This window comes from Scyliorhinus torazame, chromosome 7, assembly GCF_047496885.1.
Source record: "Scyliorhinus torazame isolate Kashiwa2021f chromosome 7, sScyTor2.1, whole genome shotgun sequence".
In the NCBI taxonomy this organism is placed as follows: domain Eukaryota; kingdom Metazoa; phylum Chordata; class Chondrichthyes; order Carcharhiniformes; family Scyliorhinidae; genus Scyliorhinus; species Scyliorhinus torazame.
The window spans coordinates 94689819-94708307 of NC_092713.1; the positions used below are offsets into that span (position 1 = coordinate 94689819).

Consider the following 18489-nt stretch of genomic DNA (forward strand, 5'->3'; position numbering starts at 1 on the left):
GCTGTCTAAGGAACTTTGGTGAGTTACTGCCGTATATGGTACACATAGCTGCCACCGCTTATCAGTGGTGGAGGGTTTGAATGTATGAGGAAGAGGTAGCAATCAAGCGAGCTGCTTTGTCCTGGGTGTTGTCAAGTTTCTTGAGCGTTGTTGGAGCTGCACCCATCCAGGAAAGTAGAGAGTATTCCATTACACTCCTGATGTGTGCCTTGTAGATGGTGGACAGGCTTTGGGGGTCAGGAGGTGAATTACTCGCCATAGGATTCCTAGCCTTTGACCTTCCCTGTTAGCCACAGGGAAGAGCCATCGGACTCGAAACGTTAGCTCTTTTCTCTCCCTACAGATGCTGCCAGACCTGAGATTTTCCAGCATTTTCTCTTTTGTTTCAGATTCCAGCATCCGCAGTAATTTGCTTTTAGCTACAGTATTAATATGGCTAGTCCAGTTCATCTTCTGATCAATGGTAACCTCCAAGCGGCACTGCCGATCTCTAACTCAGTAAGATTTTCTGTCGGGCAATCAGTGAGGCGAAAGCCATGACATCAGCCCCCACCCCTACAGCAGCTCCGGTAGGTTCGAAACACCAAACATCGCCACCAGAGGGCAGTGCGACATCCACATCCCCACTATTTCTGACAGTGTCTCGAAAGCCACTGCCCAGAAACTCCCCAACTTTGTGCATGTCCAAAACATGTGAGCGTGATTCGCCGGCTCCCTCCTACATCTCTCGCATACATCCTCCACTCCAGGAAAAACGCACTCATACAGGCCTGAATCATATGAGTCCTATGCACTACCATAAACTGCATAAGGCTCAACCTAGCACAGGGTGAGGTTGAATTTATCAGATGCATAATTTCACTCAAGGCTCAACACCCCCCCACCCCACCCCTGCAATTCCACCTTATCTTCTGCACTGGCACCTTCTCCATCTCCACAAACTACCTATAAATGTCACCAATCTTCTCCCCCCACCCGCCCAGTTCATCCTGAGTTAGGTACTTATCCAACAATGAATGCTTTGGCAGCTGAGAGAACGAGGGCAGCTCCTTATGTGCAAAATTCTGGAGCTGAACACATCTCAATTCATTCCCTCATGGCAACTCAAACCTTTTTTGCAATTCCTCTAGCTTCGCGAAACTCCCCTTTACAAACAGGTCCCTAACCCGCCCTATCCCTTCCCTATACCAACTCCTGTACATCGCATCCTGGTGAAAACATATTGGGGCCAGTACTGACATACTTCGTCTACCAAAGTTCTGCCTCAGCTGGTTCTATATTTTGAGAGATGACACACGACGGGAATGTTAGTGTGCCTACAAGGGTCCTCAAGCTTGACCCCACACGTGAGGCCTCCTCCACCTGCTCCCATTCTGACCCCCAACCAGCATCTTAGCTTCTCCACATTTGCCACCTAATAATAGTACAACAGCATGGGAGTGCTAACCCCCCCACCTGCCACCCTCTCTGCAAAAAGGACTTCCAAATCCTAGGCGTCTTGCCTGCCCAAACAAATTCCCAAATTACTTTATCCACCTTCTAGAAAAACGCCTTAGGAAGCGATATTGGAAATGACTGAAAAACAAACAAAAACCTCGGCAAAACATAAGAACATAAGAACTAGGAGCAGGCCATCTGGCCCCTCGAGCCTGCTCCGCCATTCAATGAGATCATGGCTGATCTTTTTTGGACTCAGCTCCACTTTCTGGCCCGAACACGATAACCCTTAATCCCTTTATTCTTCAAAAAACTATCTATCTTTATCTTAAAAACATTTAACGAAGGAGCCTCAACTGCATCACTGGGCTAGGAATTCCATAGATTCACAACCCTTTGGGTGAAGAAGTTCCTCCTAAGCTCAGTCCTAAATCTACTTCCCCTTAAATTGAGGCTATGCCCCCTAGTTCTGCTTTCACCCGCCAGTGGAAACAACCTGCTCGCATCTATCCTATCTATTCCCTTCATAATTTTTAACGTTTCTATAAGATCCCCCCCGCATCCTTCTAAATTCCAACGAGTACAGTCCCAGTCTACTCAACTTTGCCTCATAATCCAACCCCTTCAGCTCTGGGATTAACCGAGTGAATCTCCTCTGCACACCCTCCAGCGCCAGTACGTCCTTTCTCAGGTAAGGAGACCAAAACTGAACACAATACTCCAGGTGTGGCCTCACTAACACCTTATACAATTGCAGCATAAGCTCACTAGTCTTAAATTCCATCCCTCTAGCAATGAAGGACAAAATTCCATTTGCCTTCGGGCTGTTTAGCACAGGGCTAAATCGCTGGGTTTGAAAGCAGACCAAGGCAGGCCAGCAGCACGGTTCAATCCCCGAACAGGTGTCGGAATGTGGTGACTAGGGGCTTTTCACAGTAACTTCATTGATGCCTACTTGTGACAATAAGCGACTTTCTCTTTCTAATCACCTGTTGCACCTGTAAACCAACTTTTTGCGACTCATGCACCAGCACACCCAGGTCTCTCTGCACAGCGGCATGTTTTAATATTTTAGCATTTAATTAATAATCCCTTTTGCTATTATTCCTACCAAAATGGATAACCTCACATTTGTCAACATTGTATTCCATCTGCCAGACCCCTAGCCCATTCACTTAACCTATCCAAATCCCTCTGCAGACTTCCAGTATCCTGTGCACTTTTTGCTTTACCACTCATCTTAGTGTCGTCTGCAAACTTGGCCTCCAACTCCAAATTATCTATGTAAATTGTGAACAGTTGTGGGCCCAACACTGATCCCTGAGGGACACCACTAGCTACCGATTGCCAACCAGAGAAACACCCATTAATCCCCACTCTTTGCTTTCTATTAATTAACCAATCCTTTATCCATGCTACTACTTTACCCTTAATGCCATGCATCTTTATCTTAGGCAGCAACCTTTTGTGTTCATCTATATGGTCTGTACCCTCCCCGCCAGGGACAGAGACCAGGCACCCCACCTCTTAAAATCCCAATGAGCCTCTTGAACAAATGGGCCAGGTTCCATTTATGTATTGTGGCCCAATCATGGGCCATGTGACTACCCAGATACCAAACCTGTAGCCTGGCCAGCTTAAAGGTCAGGGCTCCCAGATTTGCACGCCTCCCCTGGGCATTCACTGGAAATACCTCACTTTTTATCACGTTCAGTTTATATCCAGAAAATGCACCGAACCTCCCTGTAGGTCCATTGCTTTCCCCATGCACTTCAGTGGGTTTGAATCGTAAGCAATAAATCATCCAGTTACAGTGACACCCCATCATAGAATTTACAGTACAGAAGGAGGTTATTCGGCCCATCGAGTCTGCGCCGGCTCTTGGAAAGAGCACCCTACCCAGACCCACATATCCACCCTATCCCCATAACCCAGTAACCCCACCCAATACTAAGGGCAATTTTGGACACTAAGGGCAATTTAGCATGGCCAATCCACCTAACCTGCACATCTTTGGATTGTGGGAGGAAACCAGAGCACCCAGAGGAAACCCACGCAGACACAGGGAGAACGTGCAGATTCCGCACAGGCAGTGACCCAAGCCGGGAATCGAACCTGGAACCCTGGAGCAGTGAAGCAATTGTGCTAACCTCTATGCTACCGTGCTGCCCAAACCTATGTTCCCTACTCTCCTTATAATGCCCTTCCACTCTATTGAAGCCCGCAGCTCAATGGCCAAGGGCTCAACAGCCAACACAAACAACAATGGGGACAGTGGGCATCCCTGCCTTGTCCTCATATACAACCTAAAATACCCTGAATTTGTTACGTTCGTCCACACACTCGCCATGGAGATGCATACAGCGACTGCACCCATGAAATAAATGTCGGTCCAAACCCAAACTTCCTCACGATCTCGAACATTCTACCTGATCAAAGATTTTCTCTGCATCCATTGATATGATAACCTCCAATGCTCTACCCCTTGACGGCGTTATTACCACATCAACAGCCTCCTGATGTTTCTTGACAACTGCCGCCCCTTAACAAACCCGTCTGGTCCTCCAAGACCACATCCGGCAAATCCTTCCAATTGCCTCGCCAACACCTTAGCCAATAGCTTCACATCTGTATTCAACAGGGAGATGGGCCTATAAGACCCACACTCTGTTGGGTCCTTATTCTTCTTTGGGATCAAAGAAATAGAAGCTTGTGCAATTGTGCCAGGCAATTCCCCCTGTGCCAATGATTCATTATACATGTCCAGGAGATGGGGTGCCAAATCTGCCAAAAACTCTTTGTAAATTCTACCTGAAAACCTTCCTCGATTGCATTAATTCCACACACTCCATTATCTCCTGCAACCCAGATGGCGCCTCCAATCCTGTCTCTTCCCATTCTCCACCTCCGGAAACACCAACCAGTCTAAACAATGCCCCATCTCCACATCCTCTCCCTGGGGCTCAGATCTATACAACCGCCAAGGCCTTAAATGCCTCAATGATTTTTTCCGTTATCATCACCAACCCACCTCCTGCCTCCCTCACCCACGCCCGTGCCGCTGCCTGCCACCTCAACTGACAGGCTTGCTGCCCACTAGCCTTCTCCCCATATTCATACTGAACCCCCCTTGAGCAGCAAAGCTGACCCACCTCCTTCACTGTCATCACTCAGTCAAACTGCCCTGCAGTTTCTCCCATTCAGCCAGCAGCTCCCTTAATCGGGGCCACCGAGTACCTCCGATCCACCTCTACAGTAGCATCCACCAACCTCTGCCTCTCCTCGCTCTCACCTTTGTTCCTGTGGGCCTGATAAGATAACCTCCCCCCGGACCAATGCCTTCAATTCCTCCCAGAATGTGAAGGAGGAAACCGCCCTGTTCTGATTAAGCTCCACATCGTTCTTAATCACCAATGCAATTTTCTTTCAGAAGTTTTTATCTGCCAGAAGCATTGAATCAAATCTCCACCCTGGTCTCTTTGCCCGGCCTGATTCGAACCTCGTGTCCACATAATGCAGCGCATGGTCCGAAATCACTATCCCTGCAAATTCCGTCCCGTGACCTCTGACAGTACTGAATTCCCCACCACAAAGAAAATCAATACAGGAGTATACCCGATGAAAATGGGAGAAGAAAAAGTACTCCCTCTCTCCCAGATGCCTAAACCTCCATGGGCCCATACTCTCCATTCTGATCCATAAATACCCCCAGCTCCTTTGCCATCCCCGACCTGGCCATTGACTTGGGGCTACAATTATCCATCCCAGGGTCCAGCACACAATTAAAATCGTCCCCATTATCAGCTGATGTGAATTCATGTCTGGGCTGGACGTTAACAGCTTCTTGACAAAGTCTGCGTTGTCCCAATTAGGTGCATTTAAGTAAAACTAAGACGTCCCGCCAGGACCTCGCTCACCATCAAAACTCTCCCCCTTGGTTCCCGAAGCTCCTTGGCCACTACAAATGGCACCTTTTTACTGAACAGGATTGCAACCTCCCTTGACTTAGAATCAAACCCCGAATGGAACGCTTGCCTCACCCATTCCTTCCTTAACCGCATTTGGTTCTTCACCTCCAGATGTGTCTCCTGAAGGAAAACCACATCTGCCCTCAAACATGTTAGGAACATGAACACCCGAGACCATTTAACCGGACCATTTAGACCTCACACATTCCACGTTACACACCGGGGGATACTGACAACCCCCCCCCCCCCCCCCCTCCCTACCAAAGTCCACCATCCCCACCTAGCACAGCTCTCGCCCAACCATCCAGCACCCCTCTAGCCTGGCCCACCCAAAATGGCCACCTCCTCCATTCTCTCCTAAACCCAACCAGAAAGTAATCTATGTCCCAAGCCTCCTCCCTCCCCTCCCACTCCCCTGGCTACCCGTTGCAGCCCTTTCCACATTACTTCTATTTACTAGCATTCCCTGCTAGCGTGATGGCTCCCATCTGGAGATCCACACAAAGGACCCCTCCCAAGCCGCCCCTCCCCCATTCTGCTTCCACCGCCTTACTCTTTCAATATGTCCCTCCCCAGCCCCCCACCCCGCCCCATCATAGCCCGACCTCCTCGCTATAGCAGGAGCACACAACCCAAAATTCTGTAGCATTCCCTCATCGACCCAAACCAATACAAAACCAACCTGTGCAAGAAAAAAAACAACATATCAATCAGAAAACTTATATATACATTAAAGTCATAAAACAGAAAAATTTCCAACATTAATCCTCCCTCAACCCATGCTCCTTGACAAAGTTGTCCGCCTCCTCCAGCGTCATTAAGTAATGTTCCAGGTCCTTGAAAGTCACCCAAATTTTGGCCGGGTACAACACCCCAAATCGGACCTTGCTCCGAAAGAGCAGCGCCCTGGCCTTATTAAACCCTGCCCGCCATTTGGCTAGGTTGTTATGAATGTCTTGGTAAATCCGGATCCAATTCCCCTCCCACCTCAGAAACTTCTCCTACTCCTGGAACTTGTGCATACAAGGGCCTGCGGCGGCTCCTCATCTTTCAGCCTCTGTCATCATGACCAATGGGCATGATCCATCCAGGGGCCTTCTCAAACATCCCTGCCTCGATCAGCTGCTCAAATACCTTCAAAGCGTAGCCGTTAGCACTCGTTCCCTCCACACCCTCCAGCGGACCTACAATTCGCAAATTTCACCTTGCCCTCAGCACCTTGCAGGCCTCTCCCTGCATCACCGTCTCTGCCTCCAATGAATTGATCCAGTCACTATTGTCTGACACCGCCCTTTCCACATCTCAGATCATCACACCTTGCAACTCCAGGCACTTCTCCAGCCAATCTAGTAGCCCCGTGAAGAGGGGCTACTTGTCCCTTCAATCGCCTTGGACCAGTCCTCCTGCATCTCTTTTCACTGTTGCCAAAACACCCCCTTGATAAAGTCCATCAACTGCTCCACGGGAAGTATTGCAAATTATTACGACCCTTCCCCCTCTTCCATTTTCTCTATTGATGCTGAACCACATGTAATAATAATAACCTTTTATTGTTACAAGTATGAAGTTACTGTGAAAAGCCCCTAGTCGCCACATTCTGGCGGCTGTTCGGGTAAGCTGGTACGTGAATTGAACCCGCGCTGCTGGCCTTGTTCTGCATCACAAACCAGCCATCTAGCCCACTGAGCTAAACCAGCCCATGTCCTCCAACTCCTGAATTAGTGGTTTCACCAACTTTTGCCGGGTGTGATACCCACCGACTCTGGGGAAGAAACCAACATCCTCCACTTACTGTGCACTTTTTGCACAAAAAGCACCCATTAACTGTGTAGGAGGGGCCAAAACTGTACTTTTTATCCCCTTTGCCATTTATGCACTTTTTTATTCCCACACTCCAAGTGATCCTTGACACTTACCCAATTCAGATTGGCTCAAAGCGCGTAACCGGAAATCTAACATGGCCTCAGTCCCGATCTTACCAGTTTTGAGAGTATACCTGTACTTCCTCTTCAAACACTGACATGCTTTTTAAAAAAGTTCTGCCTCAATTGAATTTACCTTGTTACCCTAAACCATAGACTACACATCAACATACAGTTTGCTTTGCAAATTTCTCTGATTTTTTATTCCCAAACACAGATGACCTAACTAACATATTCCAGACCATCACAGATGTAGCTGCGTGACCTCCACACATTCTATCACCCTTTTTATCTTTGGGGATGTACTTGCCTTCGGTTCACTTACCACAATACATCCTAGGCTCAGTAGAAAGCTGTTTAAACACATCCTGTGTTGGTCCCACTGGCTACACAGGATATTGCATTTCTCAGGATGTAAGGGCTCTCATCTCCACAGTCTCTTCCATTTTTTTCCCTACTCCCTGTTGCCACACTACATTCATGGCCGAAGTTACAGTTAAGTAGGCGATTCCCAGACCCTTATCAATAGTTTGAAATTGGCTGCTGAATTGACCATTCATTATTTTTTATTTTCCTCCTTGTTAAAATTATCTGGCGTCTGCTTAGCTGGTCTGGAAGGCAGATCAAAATATACATGACCGTATGGTTCATATAGATCAGAATGATCCCAGGTTTGAACCCTAATCTGTATTGAGCTAACTGATCTCAGCTGAATAGTGGGTGAGTGCCTGTTGAAGCTTTCAATTGACTTGCGTATTGTTGTAAAAAGAAACATTTTTGTTGAAACCTTTTGTCTTCGACTCATCAGGACAGTCACAAAAATACCAAATGTAAAGGGAACAGCGAACTGTAATGTATAAGAAAAGAGTACTGATTGGTTGGCAAGTGGACTCTGATTGGTAGAGGTGTTACAATGGAAAAAGCCCAAGCTGATGGTAAATGACAGTTATCTGCCACGCATTGTTTGAAATTTAAACAAGGCAGCTTGCCTCTAGTCGAGGCATTACCCTGAGGAATAAACAGCGAATGGCTGTCACTTATTTTATTTAGCTGAAACAGGCGCAATGTGTATACATGTTTTTTTCTCTCTGCAAGGACTTGCATATCAATAGCAACGCTGTGGCCATGTGCTTATTTGACATTGTTAGCCTATTCACCAATCTTCAATTCAAGCCATAGATATTTGGCCTGCAGCACCAGGTCATGGCAATCTAGACCGCCACCATTGCGGAATCAGTACTCATTGAACTTAGCAATTTGCGCAGTTGAGTTGAGACACCATGTATACTCAAATAGGTGGGGTTGCCATGTGATCACTTTGAGGCCCTGCTCTCGTAGGCATCTTTGTTGGATTCCATGAGAAACGTGCCTCTGATGAAATGACACTCAGTCTCCTACATCTTACATATTTCTGAAATGTGCATGATACGTTTGCTGTATTTAAATCTGCAGCTGCATGTAATAATTTTCTAACATGCCCTAATAGGCTCCATCCTGCACCCAAATTTACCCTTTCCTTGACAAACTAGTTGAGAAATTTGCTGGGGGTTCTGTACTACAATCTACCATAAGCCTACCTTCGCTGGTCCATATACCGTTTGGGATTCTTACAGTTTTTGTGCTTTGGATTGGCCTTATCAACACTTCATCAATAGAACCTGAGCCATTTGCTCACCATGCAAGCTTGATGCTAAAATAGGACACATCAAAGGCATCCTGCAGGATAATGGCTATCCTGATCAGATCATTTTGCATTGTTTATCGTGCAAACTCATGAATGGGCTGAAAGCCATTACAATCGGCACTGAAAAGTGCCTAGTCTACCTTTGATTATCCTGAAAGGTCAAGGTATTTCAAACATTTGAGCAATGAAGCTAGCTGTTTCACATTGCTACTATGCCGTATCAACACAAGTGGTATTCGCCACTAACCGGAGGCTGCCGTCAAGCATAAAAGATATTCTACCTATCGCACAAATAAGTAATGTAGTATATGAATTTCAGTGCCAGTGTGATGCTAGGTATGAAGGACGTACACCCCAAAGACTGGCGGATCATATCAAACAGCATGCCCCTCCTGTTCACAACAGGCAAGGTACCAACCATACAAAATCAACCTGTGCTTGCAAAACACAAAACATATTGTCCAACATTTGATGTGATTCTGCAATTGGACAACATTTACTGAATAATCCTCAGTGCACTAAGAATTACGCTGACAACCAAGTCAAGATTATCAGTTGGGCTCGCAGTGTGCTGCATTTGCTTGTACTGGAAGCTACATATATTAATATACAGGGCCTGGTTCTTTGCAGACAGAAAGAACACGTACATACATTGTGCCCTGTTTCAGTTAAACAAAATAAGTGACAGCCATTTGATGGTTCATTCCTTAAGGTAAAGCCTTGACCAATCAGAGCCACACTGTTTCGTTTAAGTTTCAAACAATGCTTGGCAGTTAACTGACAGTTACCATCAACTAGTGCATTCCCCATGGCAACACCTCTACCAATCAGATTCCTTTTTCCAACCAATCAGCACTCTCTGAGAAGTATAAATTATTGTTCCTTTAAATCTAGTTTTCTTGTGAATTGTCCTGTTGAGTGCAAGATGAAAAGTTTCCAGGTTCTATACTACCAAACGACCATTCATAGATCGGATTGACTTCATCGACCGGATTTTCGCAGTCAAGGAGAAACTGCAGCATTTAAAATTTGCATGCGACTCTCTGATCTGGAAGTCCTGTCCCCCAATTGTTACAGATCCCATTTTGCCAGGAGCAGAAAGGAAGTGGGGTTTGACTCCCATGTGGGAAACACAAGGCTGGATTCTCTGTTTCAGCAGCTAAGTGCCGGTTCGAACGGAGAATCCACGGGAGGTTTGCGTGGAAAAAATTGGCGCGACCTTTCACCGATTCTGGGACTGGTGAGGGGCTAGCACCGGTGCCAGATGAACTCCTGGCTCCCACGCCGAAATTGGCCAGAGAAAGGCCAGGTCCCTGGCTGCGCATGCGCACAGCTGACGAACTGCAGCGGTCGCGCCGTACAACATAAAAGTCATAAAACAGAAAAATTCTGCGGACATGACCCGCCTTCTGCTACCCCACAGGCCACCCCCTGGCCCTCCCTCACCAGTCCCCCCCAGCCCTCATGGAAGTTCCCCCCCCCCCCCCACCCCGGGCCAGCGGCACAGATCCTGGCAAAATGTGGCGGCGCTGGACACAGTCCGCAGCTGCCAGGCCGGGTTCCCGACCGCACGTGTCCCACGCCATCGGGAACCCGGCCTATCGGGGGTGGAACATCGTGGAAGGGCCAGCCGATGACGTGCCAATGCCATTGCAACGGTGCGCGGCGTGCGATGATACAATTTCCGAGGAGGCGACCCCGATTTGGGCGACGGAGTCAATTCACCGTCCGATCGCCGATTGCGATTTCGGAGTCGGGCAACAGAGAATCCCACCCAATAACTCAGTATATCCATTGGAACATGATTGCAGACATGCAAATGTAATTGCAAGAAAGGTAGACACACATTTGGGAGACAACAGCACACTCAATGACTTTGGAGATGAGGCAGTAGTTTACAAAGACAAAGGAGTCAAAAGTATTTTTTTATTGAAGGCTGTGGTGAAAGCAGTCTTACAAAGTACAGTAGCTGAGGAGAGGGAACTATTTACAATAAAAATGGAAAATGCTGGAAATACTCAGCTGGTAAGGCAGCATTTGTGGTGAGAGAAACAGTGGTAATGTTTCAGATCAATGACTTTTGTCAAAGCGGTAGTTCTGAAACAGAAAATGCTGGAAATGCAGAAAAAAGATGAATATTTCACAGGAATGATTATGTGTCACACCCAAAATGTTAAATCTTTCTATTTAAGGTGTTGGCAGACATGTGAGAATTTACTTTAACATAAGCCAATGGAAAATAAATTCAAATGGCTGTAATACAACTGATCCAATCCTGTCTGTTTCCTGCTGGGTGGATTAGGTTAAAATTATCTCCAATACATTTCCACCATTTTCTTTTCACAGTTCTGAATTCCAGCATTTATTATGCTATCGTGACAATTAAATAGAATGAATTTGGGATCATCTTAACTGATTTGTCATTGTTTGCTGGCTTGCAACACAAAACTAACTCCCAATTATTTTTGTAACTTGAGCAAAGACGTTCTGTAACCAGCTGCACATTACCTGAGCTGGGAGTATTTGATGATGACATCAGGGCCAGACTTTCAAAGTGGGGGAGGAACCTGACACCTGGGTGAATTCCAGGTCCCAACCCCATGCCTCATACTGCGTCAACCACGCAGCACTATTTTCAAATAACAATGCCCTAATTGGACCAATGATGTGGTTGGCACTCAATTTGTGGTGCCAGGAGGAGAGAGATGCCTGACAGGCATCAGCATCAAATGCAAGAGGCAGCCATGGAGGGGCATGCTGCTGCCTTGCTGAAAAGCGTAGCTCCTTAAAGAGCCAGCAGGATTAATGCTTGATGCTGAGGGCAACTGGGCCAAACTAACGTAAAGCGCATGTTCCACTGCAGATTACTGGAAGGCCCAATACCTTTCAATTTTAATGACAGAACTTTTGTTTGGTTCCACATGAACCTGACAGCTGTGCATTAATGTGCACCAGACTCTTTGGACTCACCAAAATCAGCATTAGAAATTGCAGTACCAACCTCCTCAGCCCATTCACAACCTCATAGAGATGCTGAATGAGCCATTAATTGGTGGCAAGTGGGTTCCCTGTTCCTTCATCCTGCCAACACTGAAAATCTCAGATTGTCCCACGCACGTCGAAATTCTGACACAATCTCTGGGGGCACAATTGTCAATCCTCACCCCAACAGGGTGCCAACCCTGCCAGCTTTAGAAAATCTGACCCCAGCTGTCTGAAATGTCAAAGTTTTCTATTACTCTGGGTTCACATTCTTATCTTTGTAAGAACTAAAGCAACTGCCTAAAAACGTTCCTAAACTGGTGCTTATAATATTTGCTCAGGCTTTTGAAAAAGGAGGACAGAATTACATTCATACTGCACTTTTCATTACCTCAGGATGAAGAAAAGTGCTTTACAGCCAATCAATTACTGTTGAAATAATGTTTAGTAATGTAAGCAAGGCAACTACAACAGCCAAGTTGCATGTAGCAAGGCCCCACAAACAGCATTTGGATAAATGATTAGATAATCTGTTTTTAGTCATGTTGATTGAGGGATAAATATTGGTTGGTACACTGCTCTTCTTTGATTAATACTATGGGATATCTTATGTCCACTTGACAGGGCAAGATGGGACCTTTGTTTTTTTTGGATTATTAATTTTATTTTATTTTTTGAAAATATTTTAACATTTTATACATAATACAAATTAATGCAAAACAATAAGAACAATAGAACCCCCCCGCCCCTTGCCACTCTACCAACCAACATCTCAATAACTCAAAGAATAGTCCCCCCCATCCCTACCCTCCACCCAACCCCCCTCCCCCTTAGAAGCTGACGGTAAACAAGTCTTTAAAGTGAAGAATAAACAGACCCAGTCTCTTGTGGAACCCCTCAAACACCCCCCCCCAAAGGTAAAATTAACCTTCCCCAAATACAGGAACTCCATCAGGTCCCCAAGCCACACTGAGGCACTGAGCAGAGAGGCTGATCTCCACCCCAACACGGCCCACCTGCGAGTAATCAGCGAGGCGAAGGCTAAAACGTCTGCCCCTGCTCCTGTCTGCAGCGCTGGCAAGTCCAACACCCAAAAGATAGCCCCCCAGGGGACTGGGCTCCAAATCCACATGCAAGATCACCAACATGGTGCTGAAAAACAACCCCCAAAATTTCTCCAAATTCAGGCAGAACCAGAGCACATGTTGGCCGGATCTCTCCCACACTTCCCACAAGCAGAACTAGGGGGGCATAGCCTCAAAATAAGGGGAGGTAGATTTAGGACGGAGTGTAGGAGGAACTTCTTCACCCAAAGGGTTGTGAATCTCTGGAATTCCTTGCTCAGTGAAGCAGTTGAGGCTCCTTCTTTAATCGTGTTTAAGAAAAAGATAGATGCCTTTCTAAAGAATAAAGGGATTCGGGGATATGGTGTACTGGCCGGAGAGTGGAGCTGAGTCCACAAAGATCAGCCATGATCTCATTAAATGGTGGAGCAGGCTCGAGGGGCCAGATGGCCTACTCCTGTTCCTAATTCTTATGTTCTTATGTTCTTCTCGCAAGTGTCGTTCACCCCCTCAAACAGCCGGCTCACCCTCAACCTCGTCAGTTGCGCCTTGTGCACCTTTAACTGTATTAACCCAGCCTCGCACACAAGGTTGAGGCATTCACCTTCCTGAACACCTCACACCACAGCCCCTCCTCCAGTGCCACCCCAGCTCCTCCTCCCACTTGGCCATAACCCCCTCCAGCGATGCCATATCCTCCTCCAAAATCTTCCCATAAATTGCCGAGATGACCCCCCATCTCCAACACCATCACCGACAACACCCCCTCGAACAATGAGGAGGAAGGCGTCACCAGAAACATTGGGAAAACCTTCCTTGCAAAGTCCCGCACCTGCATATGCCTAAAGGCCTCCCCCCACAGAATTCCCAAACTTCTCCGTCAACTCTTCCAAACTTGCAAACCGCCCTTCCAAAAATAAGTCCTCATTTCCATCATCCCCCGCTGCTCCCATCCCCGAAACCTAACATCAGTCTCGCTAACTCAAACACATGTTTCTCTCGAACCGGCAACAGCTTCAACCCAGCCTCTAACTTCAAATGCTGCCGAAATTGCCTCCACATTTTCAGCATGGCTACCACTACCAGACTACCCGAGTATTTCCCTGGGGCAAACGGGAGCGACATCATTGCCAGCACCGGCAATCCTGACCCCTATAAGAGCCTGCCTCGTTCCTCACCCACGTTTCCACCCACTCCCTACCCAAGCCCTGCACCTTCTTGCTGTTCGCAGCCCAATAGCAATACATCAGATTCGGAAGAGCCAACTGGCCCCTGACTGTTGCCTTCTCTGAAACACTACTTCCGAATCCTCGCTGCCTTACCCACCCATACAAACAACAAAATCAACTGTTCCACCCACATAAAAAGCACCTTCGACAAAAAGACCGGTAAACACTGGAATAAAAATTAAAACCGTGGCAAGATATTTATCTTTACCGCCTGCACCCGGCCCGACAATGATAGGGGGAGGCTGACCCATCTCAACAGATCTTGGGGCAACACGGTAGCATGGTGGTTAGCACTATTGCTTCACAGCTCCAGGGTCCCAGGTTCGATTCCCCACTAGGTCACTGTCTGCGCGGAGTCTGCACGTTCTCCCCGTGTGTGCGTGGGTTTCCTCCGGGTGCCCCGGTTTCCTCCCACAGTCCAAAGATGTGCAGGTTAGGTGGATTGGCCAAGCTAAATTGCCCTTAGTGTTCAAAATTGCCCTTAGTGCTGGGTGGGGTTACTGGGTTACTGGGGATAGGGTGGGGGTGTGGGCTTGGGTAGGGTGCTCTTTCCAAGAGCCGGTGCAGACACGATGGGCCGAATGGCCTCCTTCTGCACTGTAAATTCTATGTATCTATGTATGTATAGATCTGCCTTGACCCTACCCACCAGGCTCATAAAATTCAATTTACAGAGCCGGGCCCAATTCCTGCACCCCCAGGTACTTGAAGTAAGTGGTTGCCACACGTAACGGCAATCCCCCCAAGCCAGCTCCCACCCCCAGAGAGGAAACCAAAACTGATTCGCTCTTTTCCAAATTCAATTTGCACCCCGATAAAGCCCCAAATCACCTGAGCAGCCCCATTATATCCCCCACCGTGGGACCGGGTTAGAAATATGCAACAAAAGATTGTCAGCATACAGAGACACCTTATGCTCCACTCCCCCCCTCGCTATCCCCCTCCACTTATCCGAGCACCTCAGCGGAATGGCCAAGGGCTCTATCACCAGCGAAAACAAAAAGGGGGACATGGGACCACCCCAATCTTGTTCCTCTATGCAGTTGAAAATATCCCGAGTTCACCCCATTTGTACAAACACTCATTTCAGTTCCTTATATAACAATTTGACCCATGCCACAAACTAAAACCCAATCCCAAAATGCTCCAACACCGCAAACAAATAATTTCACTCTACTCGATCAAACGCCTTCTCCGCATCGAGCGCCACCACCACCTCAGGCTTCCCCCCGCTCTGATGGGGAGAGCACCATGTTTAACAAGCGTCAAACATTCAAGGATAACTGCCTACCCTTTACTAGCCCCATCTGATCCTCCCCAATCACCTGCGGAAGGAACTCCTCCAACCTAAATGCCAACACTTTGGCAAGAATCTTGGCTTCCATATTTAACAGGGGTAATGGCCGATATGTCCCACACTCCACCGGGTCCTCCAGTGGACATCCTCCAATTACCACAACTTTACTGGAGACCATACATATAACATTTTTCCAGAAAACCCGGTGAAAAGGGCCAAAAAAATGAAAGCGTTAGCGGGAGCTACCCGACGTGCGACCTCCGCCTACATGTCGCCACCGGAAGTCCCCGGAGCCTTGGTATAATGTCTCATCCAAAAGATCAATTTTTTTTGTGGAAGATTTAATTTGTTTGAATTGGTGTTCATGAAAAATATTATTCTTGCCACAGAGAGGATCCAGAATATGGCTGCTGGCTTCATCAACCGTGGATGTAAAGCAAGAGCACAACCTGTAGCTCCACTAGCAACATCACTTAGACTACCAAAATGGAGTGAAGAGGTGAACCAGAACATGGCATTCGCTCACACTTGCTCACAAACTGTTTTTCCTTAAAAGTTGTTCAAAGCTGTCACAGATACTTCAGGGTGACAGTACTTGTAAAATGTCTACTATTCCTCAAATCTGTTTCTATTCTAGGTGTGAGAGTTACATCTGAGAGCTGTACACCTCTAACACCACCATACCTAAACATACACTTAGTTCAAATCAAAAGTGGGTTACATATTTATCCTGGCACTGTACACCAAGAACCAGCAAGGTAGTCAGGAGAAAAATATCCTAAAATGAAAGCAAAATACTGCAGATGCTGGTTTCCCATTGTGGGCACCCCCACGCCGTTGGGAAATCCATGGGCGTGAGTGCGCTGCCGGTGAAGTGGAGGATCCCGCCGACGGAGAATCCAGCCCGGTGAGTTTTCCCAGCATTTTGGGCTGGATTCTCCGTTTGGGAGACTGAGTCCCCACGCTGGTCTGAAAGCCGCCATGCTGAGTTCACGACGGGTGAGACCACTCGTGTCCCACACCATCGGGAGCTCGGCCGGTCGGGGACGGAGCATTGCGGGGTGGGTCTGAGGCCGTGGATACAGTGTTCCCGCATTTTAGGGGGTGGAACATTGTGAAAGCGGCGCCGCCCCCGATTTTGGCATCATCGGGGATTCTCTGCCCCCCTCGCCGAACGCGCTTTCAGCGTCGGGACCAGAGAATCCAGCCCTTTGTTTTATTTAAGAAAAAGTAGCTCCCTCTTCTGGGAGCAAATGGAAAAGCCTACAATAATTGCATTAAATTGAACAAATTCTTGAAATCAGAGATTAAGACAAATGATGCTGGAAATATAAAGCGGGGGAGAACTTCACAATTTGGTGATACAATTTGAAGACATGACCAAAGATGTTAGCTGAAGAATTGATTGAGATCCAGCCTTGAACTCAGCGAGCTGCAGAAACTAGGGTCTTAGAAATTGTATCTGCTGCCAGACTAGCCCAGGTTCTCAGTTGGTTAGGGGATGGATGTGGGAAGGTAAAGAGCTTCCACGGTAACTAAAATATAAAACTGTCTACGTGTCTTTTAGTTGCCATCTTCCAGCAATCCCTTTATGGTTTTAGGAGAACACTGCCTGAAATTCCTGCCCAAGAGCTCCAATTATTTTTTCCTGAAATACAAACAAACAATGTCCAATGTCCTAACCAAGTCAAATCAATGTCTTTGGTCAGGGATAGGGACTTAACAAATTAACATAAACAAACTAATAGTATAAAGAAGAAAATAATGGCACGGAAACACATGTTTCCCATCCCAAGGATTTAAGGAAGCAGTTGAGAACATTGCAGATGCTCTAACTTCCAGTTCTCTTGACTCAGGAACTGTTCCTTTTGATTGGAAATTACATTTTACTCCGCTATTTAAGTGAGGTGAAAGAGGGAATCCAGGAAATTATAGAGCAGCTAGACTAATATCTGTTGTCAGGAAGTTGACAGAGTCTATGGGCTGGATTATACATTCCCCTGCTGGCGGTTTGAAGACGGGTGGTGTGGGTCTTGAAATCCAGTCAGCAGCTCGCCCGCTGCTGATCCACCTACCCCTGACCTATCTGAAATTTTACGGGGAGAGGTTTCAAATGATCTTTGGCCCGGGAAAATTAATGACCTTATAAGGGCCTCATCATTCCACTGTTGGTATTTAACCTGTGGTGGGAGGGAAGCCCAAGTCATGCAAGAAGCCGGCAGCTTTAACTGTACTGGCTGATGTCGGCTAAGGCTTCCTTTGGGGCCCCTTGGGGACCAGTACATCCCCACCAGGACATCTCCCTGTCTTTAACCTCCCCCCCCCCCCTCCCCCTGCCCCCCGCCGAGCCTCTTGACCCAGGCCCCCATCTCCCTCACTGAGACTCTCAACCTAGGGCTTAATTGGGCTCCTCAGTACAATGGTATGAGGACTGTGGAGCCCAGATGAAGGCAAGTCCAGGGATTCACCAGGCCCTGTTGAGGGGAGTTGGAGTCCAGGATCGACAGGGCAGGTGGGAGGAGAAACTTGGCTTGTTAGGCGGATGATGAATATTTTGGTGGAGCCGCTGATGGGTACATGCTGCCCCAACAGGAAGCACTTCAGCCCAGCAACTTTTATGTGAGGGGCTTGGATATTTGACGCTGGCTTCCTGCGAAGGTAAAATCCCAACAGCAGAAGGATTCCCTGAAGTGGTAGTTAATTGATCACTTTAGATCACCATAAACAGTAATGATCTGGAAGAAGGAACTGAAGGCACTGTTGCTAAGTTTGCAGGTGATACAAAGATCTGTAGAGGGACAGGTAGTATTGAGGAACCAGAGGGGCTACAGAAGGATTTGGACAGACTAGGAGAGTGGGCAATGAAGAGGCAGATGGAATACCATGTGGAAAAGTGTGAGGAGGAA

At 47.3% G+C, this 18489-nt stretch overlaps 1 protein-coding gene across 1 annotated transcript in view; it reads left to right on the forward strand.

Annotated features, from left to right (window-relative positions):
* Positions 1-18489, forward strand: part of LOC140427350 (uncharacterized) — a 98957-nt gene that overhangs the window by 27353 nt on the left and 53115 nt on the right. The window contains exon 5 of the mRNA XM_072512900.1: positions 15973-16082. Coding sequence (XP_072369001.1) covers positions 15973-16082 — 110 coding nt within the window. The remainder of the gene's footprint in view (positions 1-15972; positions 16083-18489) is intronic.